This window comes from Panthera uncia, chromosome D1 (genome assembly GCF_023721935.1).
Source record: "Panthera uncia isolate 11264 chromosome D1, Puncia_PCG_1.0, whole genome shotgun sequence".
NCBI lineage: Eukaryota > Metazoa > Chordata > Mammalia > Carnivora > Felidae > Panthera > Panthera uncia.
Window position 1 is genome coordinate 95,631,279 of NC_064808.1, and position 20,367 is coordinate 95,651,645.

Sequence of the window (20,367 nt, forward strand, 5' to 3'; positions counted from 1 at the left end):
ACCCATTCATCTGCTAAGGGACATTTGAGGTGTTCCCAATATCGGCGATTGCAAACGATGCTGTTAAAACTGGTATGTAAATGTTTGAGTCCCTGCTTTCATTTCTTTTGGGAATAAACCCAGAAATAGGATTGCTGGTTTAACTTTTTGAGGAACTGCCATACTGTCTTCCACGGTGGCTGCACCATTTTACCCACCCACCAGCAATGCACAAAGTTGAGCATTAATTTTTACAAGTCCTCATCAAACAGCTATTGTGTCGGGAGGAATTCAGTAAAACAAAGTCCAGGTGAGAGAATGCAACCTGAGCTATGCCTCCCCAAATGTTGGACTGCTGTACATTCAAGGTCAAGGTAACAAACAACATGCCTATTGTTGGAGGGTAAAGATCAAAGATTAGGTAGGGGTGCCTGGGTGGCTCAGTTGGTTGAGTGACCGACTTCGGCTCAGGTCATGATCTCACGGTTTGTGAGTTCGAGCCCCGCATCGGGCTCTGTGCTGATGGCTCAGAGCCTGGAGCCTGTTTCAGATTCAGTGTCTCTGTCTCTCTCTGCCCTAACCCACTCATGCTCTCTATCTCAGAAATAAATAAACATTAAAAAAAATTAAAATAAAAAAAAACAGATCAAAGATTAGGTGACTGAGCTATATTAAAAACTTCCCAGGAAAGAGACAACTGTCATGTCAGGGACATATGTAGTGCTTGAAAACTTCATGATCCTTAGGTAAAAAAAGATCTGAGAAATATCAGAGAAGGAACTAGATCAGGAATCCCCTCCCAATATTTTATTATAAAAAATTATAAAAGAATTTTGGAAGAATTATATGTATATATCTACTACCCAAATCCTACAACTAACCTTTGGCTAAATTTGTTTTCTCAGATACCCATCCCTCTATCCATTCATCAGTCCATCTTGTTTCTTGATACATCTCAAAGGAAGTTACAGATATCAATACACTTCATCCTAAACACTTTATCATGCATATAATTAACTGGAGTTCAATATTTACTTATGGTTGTCAGGTGAAATTTATATATAGTGAAATGTACAAATGTACATTTGTACATGTATAAATGTATAAATGTACAAATCAAATTACCATTTGATGATCTTTAAAACTACAGCTTGGGGCGCCTGGGTGGCTTGGTCGGTTAAGCGTCCGACTTTGGCTCAGGTCATGATCTCAAGGTCCGTGAGTTCGAGCCCCGCGTCGGGCTCTGTGCTGACAGCTCAGAGCCTGGAGCCTGTTTCAGATTCTGTGTCTCCCTCTCTCTCTGCCACTCCCCTGTTCATGCTCTGTCTCTCTCTGTCTCAAAAATAAATAAACATTAAAAAAAAAAATTTTAAAACTACAGCTTTAGGGGCACCTGGGTGGCTCAGTCAGTTGGGTGTCCAACCTCAGCTCAGGTCATGATCTCACGGTTTGTGGGTTCGAGCCCCACGTTGGGCTCTGTGCTGACAGGTCAGAGTCTGAAGCCTGCTTCAGATTCTATGTCTCCTTCTCTCTCTGCCCCTCCCCCACTTGTGCTCTGTATCTGTCAAAAATAAATAAATGTAAAAAAAAATTTTTTTTAATAAATAAAACTATAGCTTTATTGGGGTGCCTGGATGGCTCAGTCCATGGAGCATTCAACTCTTGATGTCAGGGTCGTGAGTTCGAGCCCCACATTGGGGGTAGAGTTTACTTAGAAAAAAAAAAAATACAGCTTTATTGAGATATAATCTGCATTCCATAAAGTTCACCCCTGTAAAGCATATAGTTCAGTGTTGGCCTATTCACAAAGTTGTGCATCAGTCACCACTAATTCCAGGACATTTTCATCACCCCAAAAAGAAACCCCTATTCATCAACAACTATTCCCCATCCTTCCCTCCCTCCAGTCTCTGGCAACCACTAGCCTGTTCCGTCTCTGCCCATCCTGGGCATTTCATATGAAAGGAGTCACACGTGGCCTTTGGGCTTAGCTTCTTTGTTCAGCATGTTTGCAAGGTTCACCCAAGTTGCCATCTGATGGGCTTTGACTTACATAATGAGCAGGCTTTTTCATCTGCATTTTCTCAGAAAAGAGTCTCATCAAATTCTCCAAGGGGTCTGGGACTCAACGAAGGAACAAGGAATCTCGGACGCTAGGGATACGTCTAGAGAACTGGAACACTAGTTTCAAAGTCCACCGCATCACAAATACTTGCAAGGATGGATTTGCCACGAAGAACCCACTTTTCTGACGAGGTAAGACCATGAGGGCAACCGAGGGGATGCACAGGGCTTGTAGCCTTGCCAAAGAACCACCATGGAAAGGGCTCCGGGACCTCCCAAAGGAAACGGCAGAGGACAGTCAACAGAATTGATAGCAAGGCACCCTGGCCTTTAGAATTTCTAGGCCCAAGCAGCTTGCATACAAAACCAGCAGAGGCTGGGGACACCTGGGTGGCTCAGTTGGTTAAGCATCTGACTCTTGATTTCGGCTCAGGTCGTGATCTCACTGTTCATGAGTTCGAGTCCTGCATCAGGCCTGCTTGGGATTCTCTCTCTCTCTCTCTCTCTCTCTCTCTCTCTCTCTCTCAAAAATTCCTCTGGGGAGGCTGGGGCAGCCTTAGTCCCTCCCATGAAGGAAAATACCCTACAGAACAAGAGAGAAGGGAGGGAGGTAGCCGGAAAATTCAGAGCTATGCAAGCCAAGCCCATCTTTGTTCAAGAAAATAGGATATAAATCTGCCCTCAAAAACTTCATCCCATTTCTAGTCTTTTTTTCTCCCTTATGATCCTCCAGAAACAAATTCGGGAAATCAAAGCCTAGTCTGAGCCTTCCGTACCTCTAGTCAGGACAAAAGGGCTAGCATGGCTTAGCCACACTCCTGAGAGATGGAGAGTCTGGCAAGCGAGACTCAGTGGCTGGAGAGCTGCAGTCCCTGCGCCAGGACTCCCAAGATAGAAAACACGAGCCTCGCCGCTGAGAACAGCGTAATTAAAGAAGTAACGTTATTTTTAAAAATAAAAGATCTGAGGCAAACAACGTAGAGTGATAAAATTTAACAGACTTGAATAGTGGATACACAGGTGTTTCCCCTACTTAATGTGTGATTTAAAGGTTTCGTTTTAACACCATCTACGAAGAAATGAACAGACACGTCGCATTCGTTGAGTCAAGTTTATTAAATTTACCATGTGCTCAGCACTGTCCTAGGCAGGAACATGAGAAAAATTACAAAACAAGGTTTCAACAAGGGAAAAATATACTCTGCACTGTATTAATTTGCAATCATTTCCATGTTGCTTTCCAAAGAGTTCTTAGATTGTTCTGTGGTGTGTGGTCCCCTCTTTCTCCATGTTCCCCTAAAGCTTCTAGCTCTGTCAAACAATGTGCCACTATGACCATCCCCTGAAGAAGAGGATGGACAGGAAGAGCGGCTTCCTGCCGATGAGGCAGTTAGGGAATGGTCATGGGGTCCCATGGTGGGGAGACATGCCAAGAGGGAAACTGTCAACCCCGAGGGCTCAGGGCGCTCACAGTGATTCACACGAAGGCCAGACTTAGGGAAGCCAAGGAGAGGGCCCAGAGGCCCTCACTTACCCCCTCCCCAGGGGATGTGCTTAAAGTGCTAACATAGTAAGAAGGTGATGCATAGCTACATGCGGTCTTGGGTGCCCCTAGACTTCCCATCTCCCTCTTCTCCTCCTGACTTGTGCTAATACCAGGCACTGGCACCACTGGGGGCCAGGTCAAGGAAGAAGTTTAGTGCCCAGTGAAGAAATGGGAGAAGGTCCAACGTATAACCTATGATGCCCAAGAGGAGGCACAGAGAAGGGCAGAGAGGTATGCGGCAAAAGGGACTGGATCGTGCTTGGCCCTTCCCTTTGGGCCAGGGGTTGGTTCCTGTGCAAAGGGCAGTTTGGTTCCCGATAGCTCTCCGGGTCCTAAATTTTCCCTGAGGGAACAAAGCTGCATAGCAGGGGAAGGAAACTGAAGACATGCTGGGCCCTCCCTCTCCCCCACCCGGGCATGCCCCCATGCCAGCCGTACAAAGCGCTAAGGGTACTGGCGTGTGACACAGGGCAGGCCCAGACCACACTCGGCAGGCGCATGCCACAGTCAGATGCTGGATGACCTGCCAACACACCTGGATAAGAGCTCCACCCGCCTGCGCACAAGCATCAGTGAAAGCCCCCAACCTGAGTTAGAACAAGGGGCTAAGGTCCAGCTGGTGGCTCTGCCAAGGAGATCTGTGCCCTGAGGGCCAGATCCCAGTGAAAGGTGTCACGTGGATGACAGAGGGCACCCTAGCCAGAAGGGCGAGCAAAAGTGGTAGTGGCACGACCTGGCCACAGAGCCAGGCAGAGGCTGCCTTGGAGGAGGAGGAGGAGGGGGCCCAGGAGCCAAGAGGGCACCCCCGCCCCCAATTTCGCCCGGCTCAGAGCCAGATCTCATCACTGCTCACACTGGACACTCGATAGATATAGCCCAGCATTGGGAGCCGGATGAAACCTGCAAGGTCAAAGATGCCGTGAGTCTCAGTAAGCCTCACTGCCTGGAAGCTTGGAGACCCAGAGGCCTCTGGCATAAGCACAAGGGCTGGGGAGGAGAGGAGGGGGGCCGTGGGCCCATGCCCCTGTACCTCGGCTGGTAAGGAGGCCACCAGGCTCCGGGTCCAGCAGCTCCGGCCGGCTGCTGCTCTGAGCCATCTGCCGGTCTGCTGGTTTCTCTGTTGGGTGACAAACGGGGTGGTGCCCACGATGAGGAGTGTGCCTGACAAGGCCTAGCCCCTCCTAGTACCACGGTCTCTCTTTTCCTCCGAAGCACCTCTGAAGATAAAGCGGGGACAGACAAAGGGTGTACCTCTGGAATCCGGAGTGAGGTCGTTGAGCTGAAGGTTGGACGGGAGGGACATGTTCTCCCGTGGCAGGCGCACGTTGTTGAGTTTTAAGTTGTTGGAGTCACTACAGGGTGGACAGAGCCCGGGGTATGCCCTAGCTCCAGCAGGCGCAGATTCCTGCTTGGGGGCCCATTCCAGAACTAGGGAGAACCCCGGGTTTCCAACCGTCCCCGTGCCGCATCTCAGTTCAGCTCAGCCAGCCAGCCCCAGGAAGAGTTACCTAGAGATCAGAGATGGGCGCCGGGAGGGGCCTGGGGAGAAAGAAACCACACACTTTCTCAGGGTGCCTACTCACTCTGGGCTCTTCCCCGATGCCCTTTCAGACCCAGGACCCCCAGGACCCCCAGGCAAGGATCTCGCCAATGCCCAGCCTCTGGGACAGACTGGGTTCCCAGTGCTCAGCCCTGAGTTGCATCTGGTTTTACACATGGCCATGCCCAGGGAGACCCTTTCTGCCGCTCGTCAGAGAGGACTTGCTCTGCCTAGCCCCACATGCTGCCCTCGCTGCTCCTCCTTCTCCCTGCCCCTCAGCCATCTTCTCTCTGCCCAGCCCCCTCCCCCTCCTGGCTCTGGACCTACCTTTGGTCTTCTTCTCTTTCCTGCAGACCAGGCAGGCCACCAAGGTGCTGAACCCCACCAGCGTGCCCAGGGCAAGCCCTCCCGCCACAACGATGCCCAGCAGCGGCACTTCCACTCGGGTGGCCAGGAGCCCTGCAAGTTGTCCTCTGGTTAGGTTCTAAGTGGGCGGGGTCCCCAACTCTGAGACGCTACAGGTGCCACTCAGTGCTCCTTGCCCAAGGTGGGCGGCACAGCTCGTTCACGAGACTCACCCGAAGGGCAACTAGTCGTCCCATTTATGTACCGTGATCCTGCACCCACCTGAGGCTTTGCCGGGCCAGTCGCTGGCAGTGCTCACCCGGGGCCGGAAGCGAGGCGCTGGTGACACCCACGTCGTTGGCGGCCACCACGGACAGGTTGTGCGCCAGGCTGCGGAGCTGCAGCTGCACTGTGTGGTTAGTGAGCCAAGGGTAGCTCTGGGCATCCAGCACCAGGAAGTCAGAGGCGTTGACAGTCACCGGCCCATCCTGGTCGATCCAGGTCACGTTGGCAGGTGGGTTGGCACGCACCAGGGCAAAAAGGACAACCAGGAGGCCTGGGCCCTGAGCTTCCTGGTACTTGGCCCCAACCTGGGCAATCTCTGGTTTAACTGGTACAAAGCAGAAGCCAACATATTCTCACCACACCTCTCGTACTCCTTGCCCACTCTTCCCAAACCCAGGAGCGAGCCGGGGGCCTCGACCTCTCCTTTAAAAGGCTCTGGGAAACAGGATGGTTGGGTCTCCCTGAGAGGCAGCACGTCATAGTGACCAGCAGTAGAAACACAAGAACCAAGCTGCCTGCATTCGAATCCTGGCTCTGCTTATGAGCCGTAGGACTTAACCAATCTGTGGCTCAGTTTTCTCACTTGTGAAACGGGGATAACAGTAACAATCACCTCATAGGATTACCCTGAGGATGATGTGAGTTCATATCTGCAAAGTACGTGTGTGTTAAATGCTCTATCAGACCACCTGCCTGGTGGCTGTTGGGGGTCCCAGGGCAGAGAACCTCTCTCCTTGCCCATCTCAGAGGCACTCACATTGCACATTGAGGATGACCGAGGCATTGGCTGACCGGCCACTGCCCGGGTCCTGCAAGGAGCAGTTGAGCTCATGCTGGGCCCTCTGGGCAGTAACAGTGAAGGTGCTGGTGCCTCCAGAGAAGGCCTCTCCGCCCACGCTCAGCAGTCTTGAGGTGCTGGCCTCCTGCAGTTGTCCATCCAGGTACCAGGCCAGTCGGGGGGTCCCAGGCCCCCCTGCCACCCGGCAGGTGAAGGCGTGGCGTTCGTTTTCTCGAAGTGCCCGCTCGGCCCAGGTCTGACCATCAATCTGTGGTGCCAATTCCCCCCAACCTGGAACACAGCAGGGAGTTGTGGGGAGAGCTGGGAGAAGGTCGGCACTGGGGTACTGGCCTGTGACCAGCACGACATCCGCTTACAGAGGGGCAGAGGACCAGGGGCCAGTGCACTTGGTTAGGTTCGCTCACCAGGAATTGGCTGGACCCTGGGGAGGTGGGTGAGGGGAAGCCAGCTCTGGTCCCCGTGGCCTGAAGCGGGTTCCCAAACCCAAAGTGCAGACAAAGAGGGGAAAGAGGGGGGTTGCCCCCAGAAGTCCTCGGCCAAGGGGTAAACGGGGGTGTGTACCTGAGCTCAGAAGGGCTGGCAGGAGCAGCAGTGTATGCGGGAGGGCAGCTGGGCCTGGGGGCAGCGCCATGGTGGCTCGGGCCTGGGCCCCAGGCTGCCGAGAGAAGGGGGCGGGCCTCGACGTTAGCCAGGTGACCGCACGCAGGCTCGGTAATTCCTCCGGGAATTTACTCTCCAGAAACAAAAATAAACCGTGCACCAACACACAAATAGAGCCTGACCCGCAGCGGCGAAGACGAGGACGCGAACAGCCCAGCGCCAAGGCCGGAGCCGACCCAGTGGCTACCAACCCACCTTGCGGGCTCAGAACCCGGCGCCGCCCCCAAGGCACCATCAAGCGCCGGCTCGCGGACGCAGAAACCGCGCGCCACCGCGCAGCCCGCACTGGGCGGCTCGCGCGCACGCGCACAGGCGGACACGCGGCGCAGTGCCCCTCCCCCAAGGGGACCGTCCTCCGGACCCCTCTCTCCCACTCCCCTTTACCCTCCCTTCCGTGCCCCCACGCCCCCTCTACCACCCTCCGGGGACCAGGCGGAAGCGGGCCGGCACGGCGGAGGTCCGGGCGGCGGGGGTCCCACGACAGCTCCGCCCCGCCGCCCCAGGCGGCTCACCTGGCGCCCTCCCCACGCTCCTTCCGAGCTACTGCTCCGGTCTGCGGGGCGCTGCAGTCCGCGGCGGGGCCGGGCGGGGCCAGGCGGGGCCAATCAACGCCCGAGCACGCCCACCCGCCCCCTCTCCTTCCCGCCCCGCCCCGCCCAGCTCCCCGGACCCCGGCCGACCACGAAGTGCCCTGCCGCTGCGGGGCCGGCGGCTGGACGCAGACACGGACGCGAGTGGGAGAGAGCCGGCAGCTTTATTGGGTCGTCTCAGCGGCCGTTGCGGGGCGCGCGCAGCTGCCGCATCATGTCGGCCAGCATGCGGTTGCACAGCGCGGCGTAGGGGTTGAGCAGCACCAGCTGGCGCCGCGCGAACGGGCTGCCCAGCCGCGCCGCCCGCTCGAAGTCCCTGCGGGCGTCGTCGTCCCGGCCCTGCAGCCGCGCCAGGAGCCCGCGCTGCACGAAGCCCTGGCGGGCGGCGCGACCCCGGCCGCCGCTCAGCGCCACAGCGCGTTCCAGGTCCTCCAGGGCGCCTGCGGGACGGAAGGCGGTCAGAACCGAGGCCCCGGGGCAGGGCCACCCAACACCCGCCTGCCCTTGCTCCTCGTCACACGTGCACACTGGAGGAGTTGGCCACACTTGCCCCCGGGCCGCACAGCCAGTTTAGTGACAGAGCTGAGACTGTGGTCCCTATCACCTTTCACCATCGAATACACCAAAACGTGAAGGGTGCTGGGACGATTTTGAATGGTCACTATGGTCATGAATCTGGCTCATTGTCCAGCAGAAGCAGGCCGTTTTTTCCAGTCATAGGCCATTAAGTATCTACCACGTGCCAGGTGGCTGAGTCTGAATCTCAAAGTCCAAAAAATGTATCATGTACTGACAAGCATTTCTTACAAGTATAATAAAATCCATTTCTCTTTCTTTTCCTTTTGAAGGCATTCCTCTCCCCTTATTCAGTGTATGCTTTAAAACAACTTTTTCCTGGGGCACTTGGGTGCTTCAGCAGGTTAAGCAGCCGGTTTGGGCTCAGGTCATGATCTCATGGTTCATGAGTTCGAGCCCCGCGTCGGGCTCTGTGCTGACAGCTCAGAGCCTGGAGCCTGTTTCAGATTCTGTGTCTCCCTCTCTCTGACCCTCCCCGTTCATGCTCTCTCTCTGTCTCAAAAATAAATAAACGTTTAAAAAAAATTTAAAAAAAAGTAAATACACATTAAAAAAACGTATGTTTAAAACAGCTTCTCCCTCACCTGTTCTCCCTGCTGACTGCCTTTCCTCATTCTTTGTCTCCATGATCTTCCTTATTTTCTATCTATTTTCATTAAAGGAGGTCTTGGAGTCAGGGCTGGCCCCGCACATTGTCATGTCTATCCTTCTCATGAAATACTCGGATTGGGCATTAAACTCTGAATTCAAACTCAGGCAGCTGTTGGTATTTTAGGGCCCAGCTGCAGTTTTTCTGGGCTCTGCCCAGGTCACTCATGCTCTCTAGTCTAAAGAGCTGTCAGGGCGCCTGAGAAGCTCCAGCATCACCCTACAGAGAGGCTGATCTCTGTCCAGTCTCTGTGTGTTTTGATCCCAGAACCCAGCGAGGGCTAGGCTGCCCAGGCCACCCAGATGGTTAAGAAGCTCTCTGATCGGGGCGCCTGGGTGGCTCAGTCGGTTGAGCATCCGACTTCGGCTCAGGTCATGATCTCACGGTCCGTGGGTTCGAGCCCCGCGTCGGGCTCTGTGCTGACAGCTCGGAGCCTGGAGCCTGCTTCGGATTCTGTGTCCCCCTCTCTCTGTGCCCCGTCCCCGCTCATGCTCTGTCTCTCTCTCTCTCCCTCAAGAATAAATAAAACATTAAAAAAAATTAAAAAAAAAAAAAAAAAGAAGCTCTCTGATCACAGAAACTCTCTGATCATAGCGTTTCTGGGTTTCCCTTGGAGGAGCCGGTCTGGAGGAGTGGAAAGCCTTTTCCAGGCAGCATCACCTCTGTTCCTCTCTGGGCTTTTTATCTACAGACTGTCCTCAGCTGCTTTTACAGCCCCACTCAGCCCCCTCCTGCCAAAGCCAGGCAACCAAGCCTGGAGAAGGGGTCCTTGGTTCCCCCCACTGTTCCCAGAATGTTCAAAACCCTTCAGGCTGGCGTTCCTGGCTGCAGGAGCACCTCAACCACCGTGACAGTTTTCTGTGGTTTACACCTTCAGTCTGCCCTCCGGTCTCCAGCACGGCCTTCTCTGTCCCATTGTCCCCCTTCCAGTCAGAGTTGCCCAAGGGCAGCAGGTTCAATCCAGTCACTCCCCAGTTAAAATCCTTTTAATGATTCCCCATGTGTTCAAGACACAGTCCAACCTGCCTAACGTTGCCATCAGGCCCCTGTTTACTTCTCCAGGCTCTACTCCACCCTCCCACCACTCCCCATTCCAGCCAGCCTGGAGTTCTGAAGTTCTCTGTACTTTTCCATGCCTTCTGGGTCTCTACCTGCCTGTACCTTCTCCCACTTCCTCTCCTCCATCCAGCTGCAGCCTCTTCACCCTTTCAAACTCGCCCCTGGCGGCAGGGGGTGGGGGGTGAGGGGTGGGGGGCAGACCCTGTGCTGAACCTTCTCAGCTTGTCTCTTGGTTGTGGGTCTGTCCCACCCCTCGGACCGTGAGCTTCTTGAGAAGCAGTAGCACAGGGGCATTAAGAGCACAGACCTTGGAGACCCACCACCTGCTTCAAACCCCAATTCTGCCACAGTCTTCTTCTTCTTCTATAAAAGGGAGGTGCCAATAGCACACAGCTTTGGGGGTTGTTGTGAAGTTACACGGAAAGTGCCAGACACCCGGCACGGAGTAGGAGTAGTTCCTGTGGGTGGTCTATCTCTCCTCTTTGTCCTAGCCCACCACTACAACAGTAGACTCTCATTAAATGTTTGTTACATAAACGAATGGAATGCGATCTCTTTGACCTTCCCAATAGCCCCCAAGAGACTAGCAGGGCCCATGAGATAGCTCTTATAGGTAAGAACATAGGTTCCAGAACAGTCCCAGCCTCCAGGCCCCAGTCCCACAACCACTCCATCTCTGGTCTGTGGACCCCAGGGTCCCTTCTGTGGAAGTTCCAGGACATCTCCCCTCACCTGCCACGTCTCCTTGGAGTCGGCGGGCCTGGGCTCGGTTGTTGTAGGCGGAGGCCCGCTCAGGCAGCAGGCTGATGGCTTGGCCAAACCTCTCCAGGGCCGTGCCGAGGTCGCCAGCCTCCGCTGCCATCACCCCTTGCAGCTCCAGGGCCTTGGATTGCTCCAACTGTGCTCGAGGGAAAACTCCATCTGTGTCAGGAAGGGAACAGGGAAGGGACAGGTGTGCAGCTGGGAGCAAGAAGCAAAAGCCAGCTCGAGCTTTGGAAAGCCGGGACCTGAGCCAGAGGGGTTGGCTGGGACGTAGGACTGGCTCAGGGCTTGGCTGGGAACGGTGTGGAACCCTGAATGCCTGCTGAGGCTGTGCATGTCGAGGTCAGAAACGTTGAGCAGAGCCCCTCCCCACCCCTTCCATCCTGTGGGGAGTGAAATGCCCCTGTTATGACAAAGATGTGAAAGTTTAGCACCTCCCCGCGGCCCCAGTACAGTTGAGCTTGGATTATGGGGTGGACTAAGTGGTGAGGGAAGGTCAGAGGCGTGAGGGCTGAAGGACAAATCCTGGCTTTCTCCTTTTGGCGGAGAAACTCTTGCCGAGCCCCCAACCTGTGCACCAACGATCAGTAGACCTCGGATTCCAACCTCAACCGTCATTCAAGGGTCACGGAACAAGGGGCCTTGTGAGACTACCGTCCTCTGCCACCAGAGGAACACTGCCGTCCAAAGTCGAACTCACCTTCGTCTCCTTCTTCCTTCTCCACTTCCTCTCCCACGTCCAACCCAACAAGGTCTCCGAATGGGGTGTCAGGGTTGAAGATGGCCTGCAGCACTGCCTGATCATTGGGAGTCCCCATGGTGCTGGTGCCCCACTCCCAACTCCGAGGTGACTCAGGATGGAGGCAGGGGGGAAGGGGGCTGAGCCTCACAGCCAGCTCATCTGGAGGGCAGAGGTTCTGTTTGAGGTCCATCCCCCATGAGGAGTGTCTTGCAGTCCTTGGCTGTAACGTAAACCCAACCTCATTTGGCCTGGGGTTAGCAACTCTGGCTTGGCAAAATATTTAAAAATGTTTCTTAACTCCCTACCCCGGTCCTAGGGGGAACGAACAGAGTAAATAAATCCAATTTCTGCCTTAAGGTGGAGTGAGAGGGGGTGCTTCCTGAAATGCCTTCATTTTATTACATTCATAGATTGGGAGGAAGTCATTAGAAGCCCTCTTGATCGCCCCGTGGCTTTACAAAAAAAAAAAAAAAAAAAAAAGAAAAGGGGCTATGCAGGAGATAAAGCTCTTCCTTTGTCCTCTTTATGCCCTCGTCATACCCAGGATTAATTAGGTCCCGAACACACACCGTTGATGAGGGAGGGAAGAAAACACCGTTCAGGGTCAGTGTGGAGTGGGGCCCGGTGCCCGGAGGAAGGCGAGGCAGAGAGATTCAAGGATTCCACCTTAAAAGAAAGGACTGTGGAAGGTACTTTGCAGTCAGGTCCCAGGCCACTAGCTGCTCCGGTTCCTCCACCCCACCCAAAGCCAAAAGAAAGTTTGATCGTGTGCAGCAATAAACTTGACATGTTTATTAATTAAACTATCACTTAAATAAAAAAAAGTGCATAGAAAATAAACATGTTTAAAAACTCCTTTTTTTTTTTTTTACAACTATGTACACTTTTTACTTTTACATTCAGTCTTTCGTAGAGAGCTTTCAGCATTATTATTTTTTGAACTATTAAAGTATTTTCCTTCATCCCTGTCACAGGGAGTTAACACTGATGGACTTTAGACATTTTTTCCTTTTTTTTTTTTTTTTTTTTTTTTTCTTTTTCTCTAACCAGAAGCTTGGAAGAACACAAGGAAAAAAACCAAAAGATCTGTTATACATGATAAAGTTGTCAAGAAATGTCTTATTTCTAGAAAAGAAGCTTGTCATCTGTTGAGCTTTTGAAACAATTATTCAACTACCTGTATTTACTAAAGAGACTGTTAAAAGTTCAATAAAAGAAACACCACAAGTCTATTTTCTTGGTTGAAAGACAGAACTAGAGTACCTCGGAACAAGATACCAGGAAAGCACAGAACACAATTTTCCCCTAAATGCAGGTGGTAACCCCAACATTCATAACCAAAAATAGAGAAACGAGGAGTACAGGTACTGACTGGCAACATTCACGGGCAGAAAAAATCCAGGTGACATCATTTCTGCATTCCTCTCTGATCCTAGGAATGGGTCGTTCCCCGGTCCCTTTATGGTTTGGGTCTCCCCCCAGGTTCGGAGGATCAGAGGAGCGCCAGACCGACACTTTCCTGCCACTACTATAGCAACTGTAACACAATCCTTATCTATAGTGTTAAGAGAATTAAAAGCCATGGACTGAACTAGGCTTTGTTACATGGTGCAATACTATATTAGTTCCTATATATATCATATTTATATTTATTTGAAAACCAAAACAAAACAAGTTGCAAGTTTTCAGAGTGTGAGACTTGACTGGTATTCGTGATTCGGCACAAAACCATCTGCTCGATAACCTTGTATTGCTTTAAAATGAAGGAAATGCAACATAAAATTACACCCAGCCCTTTGCAATGACCCGCTTTTCCTTTAAAAAGAAAAAGAAAAAAAAAAAAAAACAAAAAAAAAACCAAAACCAAGAAAAACCCAAACTCGATTTCTAGTTTAAAAAAAAAAAAAAAAAAATCCCAAATCAAACTTAAAAGTTAACATCTGACAAGGTTTTGACCTTTAGTATTTTCAGATATTTGATTGAACGTCAGTCCTTTAGAAAGATACATTCATTAAAAGATTTTTTTTTGTTTTTTGTTTTTTGTGGTTTTTTTTGTGTTTTTTATTTTGTTTTTATGTTGTTGTTGTTGTTGTATTTTTTAAATCAAGGGAGCTGCATGGTGCTCACTGCATTGGCCGGGGAGGGGAGGGGAGGGGTGAGGTGGGGTGGGGGGGCCGGGAGGGGGTTGACAGAGGCAAGCGGGGTGGCGGACCGTATCCCGGCAAAGGAGTCTGGTTGAAATCTTCCATCTAGCTGCCAGGGCTTCCCCCTGAATTCTGGTGATTGGTCTAAAACCAGGAGGGCTGTGCTGGAGGTGGTGGACGGTAACAGAGGGAGCCAGGGGACCAAGTTCCGGCCATAGGGTCAGCGCCATGCAGCTGTTCTGGTCACACAGTTGTCACTGGCCACCAGGAAATGCAGCCACAACAGGTTCTAGCAGCAAAGCTGTAAGGGAGCTGGCTCTCTCACTGAGAACTGACCAGGTTTGCAGCTGTGTTACTCCTTAGGGATTCGGGATGCCCCTTGGGGGGTTCCTGGGAATGACTCACCACAGTTCCTCGGTCTGCACTTTTGTGCGGAGATTCCCTTGGTCACTTTCAAAACAAACTCGGGTGTTTGTGGAGACAGATAGGCCGTGTTTTGTTTTTGTTTTTTTTTGCCTTCTTTCCCTCTTGTAGGGAAACCTTAGCTTATTCCCCAAGTTGCTGGCAGGTATGCTGAATTTTGGCAATGGACTCGAGGCTGAGCTAGAAGAGGAATTACTCGTTTCTATGGTTGACGGGGAGTGAAAAGGCAAGGCAAACCATCTGCAGCTGGCAAGAGAAGGAAAGATGTGGTCCCTCCTCTGGCCTCAGGGTTTGGGATTGGTAGAAAGAGAACGAGGAGGGGGCTCACAGTACAGCATGGCCTAGCAGGGCAGTGACTAGGTCTATTTAGCTGAGTCTCCCCCAACCCCTGACTGGCCTTTGGGTCTTTCTCAAGGTGAATTCACGACCCATCAGTGCATTAATCGTTTCAGTAACAAATGCAGCTTAAGGTTTTTTTTTTTTTTTCTTAAAAAAAAAAAAAAAAAAGAAAAAAGAAAAAAAAGGAGTAAAAGGATTTACAAAAAAACCTCACACAGTGCAATAATAAAGGAAACCAGACACTAGTGGGACCCCTAGGGCCACCGTATCTTGTTCACGGGCAAAGGAGGAAGGGAGGCGAGGTCTGGGTAGAGTGTTTTTCCCCAGTCCCCTGCTGGCACTTCTCCACGATGACAAGGAAGTCTCTGCCATCCTGGCCACAGTGCTGGGCTCCCTGCATGACAGCGAACACAGTGACAATGTTCCAGCAAAGCCACCAGACACAGTTCTTAAGGTCACGGAAGAACAGGAAGCCCAGGGTGGAAGGCACAGCAGAGCCATGAGTCCTGGGGCAGAGAGCGCAGGGCTGGGTCGTATTGCTTTGCTAGACTTCCATAGGAATGGGCTTCTCGTGGGAGAAAAGGGCGCCCTGCCCTCTACTGGACCGCACTGCTCTGAAACCCAGTGGCCGACAGAGGCAGAGAAAAATCTGCTTTATCGTGAGTGGTCAGACTGTGCTTCAGTTTCAACGGGCTGCCCCGAAAGAGGGCACAGGGGGATCCGTGGGTTCTTTGCAGGTATGAGGACCTGGCGGGCAGACGGAAAGGGAACGAGGTGACCGATGAGGCAGATGGTGATGGGAAATGTCAGGTTGCCATTCAACTTGGTTGCTATCTCTGAAGTAGGGAAAGATGAGGGAAATGTAGATCACACCTCTCGCCGCTCTGAGCTGGTCCCAGAAAGGAGAGAGCGAGTGCAGGAAAGAAGGGGGGCACTGCTGTGTCAGGATACTCCCACAGCCTTTTGAGGAGCTTCAACACGGGAAGGAGGGGAGTGGCCCAATGGAGTTGGGTGACCTTCCTTTTCCATTTATTGTCAAAGAGCAAACCCAGGACACGTTTATGTCAACAGGGCACAAACAAGCTACACATTAAACAACAAAAGTACACCTTCCAGGGGGAAGTTGGGCAGGAAAAACCAGACTTTGTGTGTACAGCTGAATATTTTCTCTAACTTCATCCTATGAAAATAAAAAATTATTAAAAACCGATCTTCTTTTAAATTAGGATAATACCGCGGTTTAAAAAATAGCCTTGTCGTAAGTGCTTCTCCCTATGAAGTGCTTCTCATAGAAAAATATACAAAATATATTTACATTTATAAAACCTTAAATAGTAAACTGTAAACAGAACAGAGTAAAATCCAATGACTTAATTTAACAGGTTCAGGACACCGTCTTGGGGAAAGGAAGAGAAGAAACATTTGATGCTGTTTTGACCACATCCTAAGGAGTAATCAGGGCAGTAGTGTCATTTAATTTACTTAATCTGTGGATTTTGCGCAGGTGGCAGAGGTCCCTCGATACAAGGTGGTCTAGTCCCCAAGTTTTGGGCCTTGAAATCTGATTAGTGTTCTGCCTTCAACTGGACACCGACCGTTTAAAAATGAAGTCTTCCTATGTCTCAACAAGGGGAAAATAAAGTCACCATGTCCTAGGAAGGGGGCCCAGGGGTTTGTCCTGGTTGTGATACTCTGGTTGTTGCATGATTCAGATCCTATGTAAATAATCTTTTTCCTCTTCTAAAAAATCATGCTACATATATTTCTTTAAAACTCTCAGCGGAGCCTTATGAAAACTCCGAATTCTGTCTGGTTCCGGCCAATGGCTCCTGTCCACTTCCCCACTGGGAGTGCTTACAGGCTCAGGGATCGGTTCGTAGGCACGTACTATGCCCAACAGGGGGTGTCCTTGAGCAGGGAGTCACTCCTCTCTACCACCCAGAAAGATGGGGAAAGCGGTGGGATGAGACAGGGGAAACGAAGAAAGTGGAGTGAGGAAAAGGAATGAGAGGGAAGCCACTCCCATCGTCAGGAAAGGTCATTGGCTGAGATAAGGCTCATGGGGGGAACGCTCCCACTTAAAGCCCACAGGCTCAATGTTTGGTGATTAATTGGCACAACCCCAAGACAGCCTTTTGACACCAAAGGTGCTAAGAATCCTGTCTCCCAACCAGAAGTGAACTCTCAAGCGGGAGGGTAGGAGGGAAAACCACCAGACCTTCTCTGTTTGTTCAACAGATGGCTACAGGCTGGGCCCGGCTGGCACCTATCAGGCATCCGACCGACTCTATTATTTGGGGCCCTGCCTGACCCCTCGCGTATAGTGCTTGGGAAAGGGCCGAGGCGGGGGTGGCAACTTCTCTCTGAGGAGACACTCAGGCCCAATCTCCCAACGTAACTAACCCTCTACAGGCTCCTTCCAGGCAAGTCTGCTCGCGACCCCACTTCTACTCTTTAACGGCATACAATCAGAAGGGGCCCCAGAAGAAAGCCGGTCACGGAGCTTTGCTTTGAGACCTCGTCTCTCTCTCCAGGACCGCGATCACATGTGTAATGCGAACGTGGGACGTAAGTAGGGGAGCCCGGCCATCACGGAGGCCCCTCAAACCGTGCCCACTCAATCCTGGAACTCCTAGCTGCTGGCAAAGGCCTTCAGCATCGCTTTGGATGGCCCCGGGTCCTCGTACTCCACCACCGGGGGAGAGGAGCAGCCTTAGTTTAGGAACTTCCGGCATTTCTTGGCACCACAGTTACAGGGTAGCTTGTTGCTGGCATCCTCGATGGGGAACTTATAGTCGTAAGTGAGTTCCTCCCCGCGGTAGATCTTGCGCATGGCAAAGATGACAATGTGCTTCTGCCCATCGATGTTGATGACCCGAGAGTAGCAGTTGGGCTCACAGGAGTGGTTGATGAAGCGTGCAGCGTTTCCATGCATGGTGGCGTCCACCACCTCGGAGTCATCAATTCGGAACATGTAGCAACCGATGCCCTACGCGTGAAGGAGAAAGGACACCTTGTTACTTAGCACAGCTCGGGCCGGGGACCACCTCCCAACCTTCTTCTGCTGTGGCCGACAGCCGCTGCTGAGAAAAGTTCCTTCTAGGAAAGTGCCTCCCATCTCTCCAGATCCTTCCGTAACAACCTCCGATACTCCAGCCGCCGCGCTAGAGGTTTCTTAATGTCTCCACGGGAAGGAGAGGCCTAAAACGTCGCGTCGCCATGTGCTTTCGGTCCACTCAGACAAACCTACAAAGATTTTCTTTGGGTACCAATCCTTAAGGCAGATTCTGAGCTTTTCCTGGGGACCACCATAGATTTTAAAGGTGTAAAAAAAAAAAAAAAGATGTTCAAAGTAATAAAATATCCTATTTCTTTTGGGCTGTAGGGATCGTATTTGTAGTTGATGGCCCCTTTCCACATGCAACACCAGAAGTGGGCCGGTGAAAGCGGGCCACTCACCTTGCTGTCGTAATACTTCTCTCGCTTGTCAGTCTGGATGGAACGGATGACATTGCCAGCATACTCAATCACCATCTCACCCGCATCGATGTTTCTCTTACAGAAAAGACCCCGGCCGTGAATGGGAGACCTAGGGCATAAAGACGGAAAAGAGATCAGCCATGGATTTTGCAAATCTGGTTAACTGTGTGAACACATGAATAAATGACTACAGCCTCCTGGTCTGTTAGTTCCCCAGGAAGGACAGACACTTGAAGAGAAAAAAAGAATCTGGACCCACTTGATTTGAGGAGTACATTCACTGTTTTAACAAACGGCCAAGGAAAGATTTCTTCCACTCTGTAACATACTAGAAGTAGCAGTATTTTAATGCTCACTATGTCAAGTTCCTTGTTCAACGCAAGGAAGTACAGGATCCCAGAACATCAGGTTCCATCAACAAGAGCGAGAAAAACCTCACTTACTGAAGGAGGGGGGGGGGATCATTCCAGCATTTGGTTCCCTTTGACTTTGGAAAATAGTAAGTTTCATATAATTCTTTCTACAATTTTAGCCATACCTGTAGACACCGACCGCCTCCTTAGAAGTCTTCTTTAAATGCCGGAAACGCATGGGCATTGGCAGGTCCATACTTGTTGCCCTCCTAAAGAGACAGGCATATTACTAATGAGTTCTCTTCAGGAGATAATCAGTTTTGAGTCTTGGATCAAAGGTTCCTAGAGAATATGACTGCACTGTTCTCTTTGTTCAGTGCCAAGCACAGTAAGTGTCTTATAAAATTAGGCCTATAATTGGGGCGCCTGGGTGGCTCAGTCGGTTAAGCGGCCAACTTCAGCTCAGGTCACGATCTCATGGTCCGTGTGTCTGAGCCCCGCGTCGGGCTCTGTGCTGACAGCTCAGAGCCTGGAGCCTGTTTCAGATTCTGTGTCTCCCTCTCTCTGACCCTCCCCCGTTCATGCTCTGTCTCTCTCTGTCTCAAAAATAAATAAACGTTAAAAAAAATATTAAAAAAAAAAAAATTAGGCCTATAATATACATAGTACTTGACCATGGGGACTATGGTGGTACGTCCAAAGCTGACAGGGTGTATACACTTTGGTTAAAGAAAATGAAAAACAGCCTCTTAGCGTTGTCTGGATTTCTCCTCTCCAACACATTTCTCTCTGTGCCAGCCCGCTTACTGCTACCTTACGCTTGATCTCAGCCAAAGGGCCAGGAAGCAATGCTGCTACCTTGACACAAACTGTATTTCATAGTCTTCTTAGATGTTATCTGGGAAACTGTGACGCGAGCAAACCCGCACAGTGCCCTCAACAGCCGGAGTAGAGGGGAGCAAAGAGTGTTCCTAACGACCCTTCAACTCCAGACTTACCGAGCGGACTTCAGCTGTACCTCCTCCTCCTCCTCATCATTAGGGTTGTATTCGGGAGGCTGCCGATGTTTAGAAGCCAGGAAGTTAAACATGTCAAATGCTGACTTCCTGGAGCCAAAAGATGAAAACGTGTTGTAACAGAAAGGCTTTCACAGAAGCAGTGGACAGCTTTGACGCTGGAAATCTCAAAGGTCGCGTGGGAAAATAATGCCATCATATGTAAAAATATAGGGACCCGAACCTGCTTCCGCAAGAGAATGGAACTTGCCTCAGGTGAACTTCGGCCCTGGCCGAGCCATGAGGGTTCAGGGGGGGTTCGTTGGCCTCCTCCGGTTTGTGGAAACGGAATTTGTAATTCCTGCAGTGCTTGGCACCAGAGAGCTGCTCAATCAGGAACACGACCGCATCGTGTAGAATCCCCAGCATCCTCAAGCCGTTAACACCTGTCGGACAGAAGGCACCAGGGTAGTGAGGGCGCAGTCAACAGGAGACTGCCTGGTATTAAAGAAACGCTTGAGGGGCGCCTGGGTGGCTCAGTCGGTTGAGCGTCCGACTTTGGCTCAGGTCAGGATCTCACAGTTTGTGGGTTCCAGCCCCGCGTCGGGCTCTGTGCTGACAGCTCGGAGCCTGGAGCCTGCTTCGGATTCCGTGTCTCCCTCTCTCTCTGCCCCGCCCCTGCTTATGCTCTCTCTCTCTCAAAACTAAACAAACATTTAAAAAAATCAAAAGAGGGGCGCCTGGGTGGCTCGGTCGGTTGGGCGTCCGACTTCCGCTCAGGTCATGATCTCGCGGTCCGTGAGTTCGAGCCCCGCGTCGGGCTCTGTGCTGACAGCTCAGAGCCTGGAGCCTGTTTCGGATTCTGTGTCTCCCTCTCTCTCTGCCCCTCCCCTGTTCGTGCTCTGTCTCAAAAATAAATAAACGTTAAAAAAAAAAAAAAAATCAAAAGAAAAATGCTTGAGCTAGAGAAGAGCTCTGCCAGAGGCTGCTCGGGGGTGAACTGCATTAAAGACTAGCCAAGAATTAGCATTAACTAG

General features: G+C 51.4%; 3 protein-coding genes across 10 annotated transcripts in view; all 3 read right to left on the reverse strand.

Annotated features, from left to right (window-relative positions):
- Positions 1-3,140: 3,140 nt before the first annotated feature.
- TMEM25 (transmembrane protein 25) lies at positions 3,141-7,856 on the reverse strand. 5 transcript variants are annotated; one of them, XM_049612323.1, is made up of 8 exons: positions 7,731-7,856; positions 7,120-7,213; positions 6,517-6,828; positions 5,794-6,084; positions 5,457-5,588; positions 5,098-5,128; positions 4,841-4,941; positions 3,141-4,706 (listed from the first exon to the last, which is right to left on the reverse strand). In XM_049612323.1, the coding sequence occupies exons 2-8, from the start codon at positions 7,187-7,189 to the stop codon at positions 4,516-4,518; spliced, it is 1,128 nt and encodes a 375-aa protein (XP_049468280.1). In that variant the 5' UTR covers positions 7,190-7,213; positions 7,731-7,856; the 3' UTR covers positions 3,141-4,515. The 5 variants fall into 5 exon arrangements, with proteins under 5 accessions (XP_049468280.1, XP_049468271.1, XP_049468256.1 ...); XM_049612314.1 differs by having other exon boundaries at positions 7,120-7,291; XM_049612299.1 differs by lacking the exon at positions 7,731-7,856 and having other exon boundaries at positions 3,141-4,489; positions 4,620-4,706; positions 7,120-7,724.
- An 81-nt stretch (positions 7,857-7,937) lies between these two features.
- On the reverse strand, positions 7,938-11,728 carry TTC36 (tetratricopeptide repeat domain 36). Its single transcript, XM_049612452.1, has 3 exons — positions 11,555-11,728; positions 10,825-11,013; positions 7,938-8,248 (listed from the first exon to the last, which is right to left on the reverse strand). Exons 1-3 carry the CDS (start codon positions 11,670-11,672, stop codon positions 7,986-7,988), a joined length of 570 nt encoding a protein of 189 aa, XP_049468409.1. The 5' UTR covers positions 11,673-11,728; the 3' UTR covers positions 7,938-7,985.
- Positions 11,729-13,750: 2,022 nt separating this feature from the next.
- KMT2A (lysine methyltransferase 2A) overlaps positions 13,751-20,367 on the reverse strand; it is an 83,615-nt gene continuing 76,998 nt past the window's right edge. For all 4 annotated transcript variants that reach the window (XM_049612130.1, XM_049612126.1, XM_049612140.1 and 1 more), the window contains 5 exons: positions 19,602-19,776; positions 19,334-19,441; positions 18,521-18,604; positions 17,962-18,091; positions 13,751-17,491 (listed from right to left, as the gene is read on the reverse strand). In XM_049612130.1, coding sequence (XP_049468087.1) covers positions 17,216-17,491; positions 17,962-18,091; positions 18,521-18,604; positions 19,334-19,441; positions 19,602-19,776 — 773 coding nt within the window. In that variant the 3' untranslated portion in view covers positions 13,751-17,215. The remainder of the gene's footprint in view (positions 17,492-17,961; positions 18,092-18,520; positions 18,605-19,333; positions 19,442-19,601; positions 19,777-20,367) is intronic.

What these genes read in the sequence shown, in the direction of transcription:
- TMEM25 (XM_049612290.1), bottom strand. Translation starts at nt 7,453, where the DNA reads ATGGTGCCTTGGGGGCGGCGCCGGGTTCTGAGCCCGCAAGGTGGGTTG. An exon ending in GCCAGCCCTTCTGAGCTCAG is followed by an intron (nt 6,829 to 7,119) that starts GTACACACCCCC and finishes GCTGTGTTCCAG; the next exon opens with GTTGGGGGGAATTGGCACCA. An exon ending in CCTCACTCCGGATTCCAGAG is followed by an intron (nt 4,707 to 4,840) that starts GTACACCCTTTG and finishes GTCACCCAACAG; the next exon opens with AGAAACCAGCAGACCGGCAG.
- TTC36 (XM_049612452.1), bottom strand. Translation starts at nt 11,672, where the DNA reads ATGGGGACTCCCAATGATCAGGCAGTGCTGCAGGCCATCTTCAACCCT. An exon ending in GAAGGAAGAAGGAGACGAAG is followed by an intron (nt 11,014 to 11,554) that starts GTGAGTTCGACT and finishes TTCCTGACACAG; the next exon opens with ATGGAGTTTTCCCTCGAGCA. An exon ending in ACTCCAAGGAGACGTGGCAG is followed by an intron (nt 8,249 to 10,824) that starts GTGAGGGGAGAT and finishes TCCGTCCCGCAG; the next exon opens with GCGCCCTGGAGGACCTGGAA.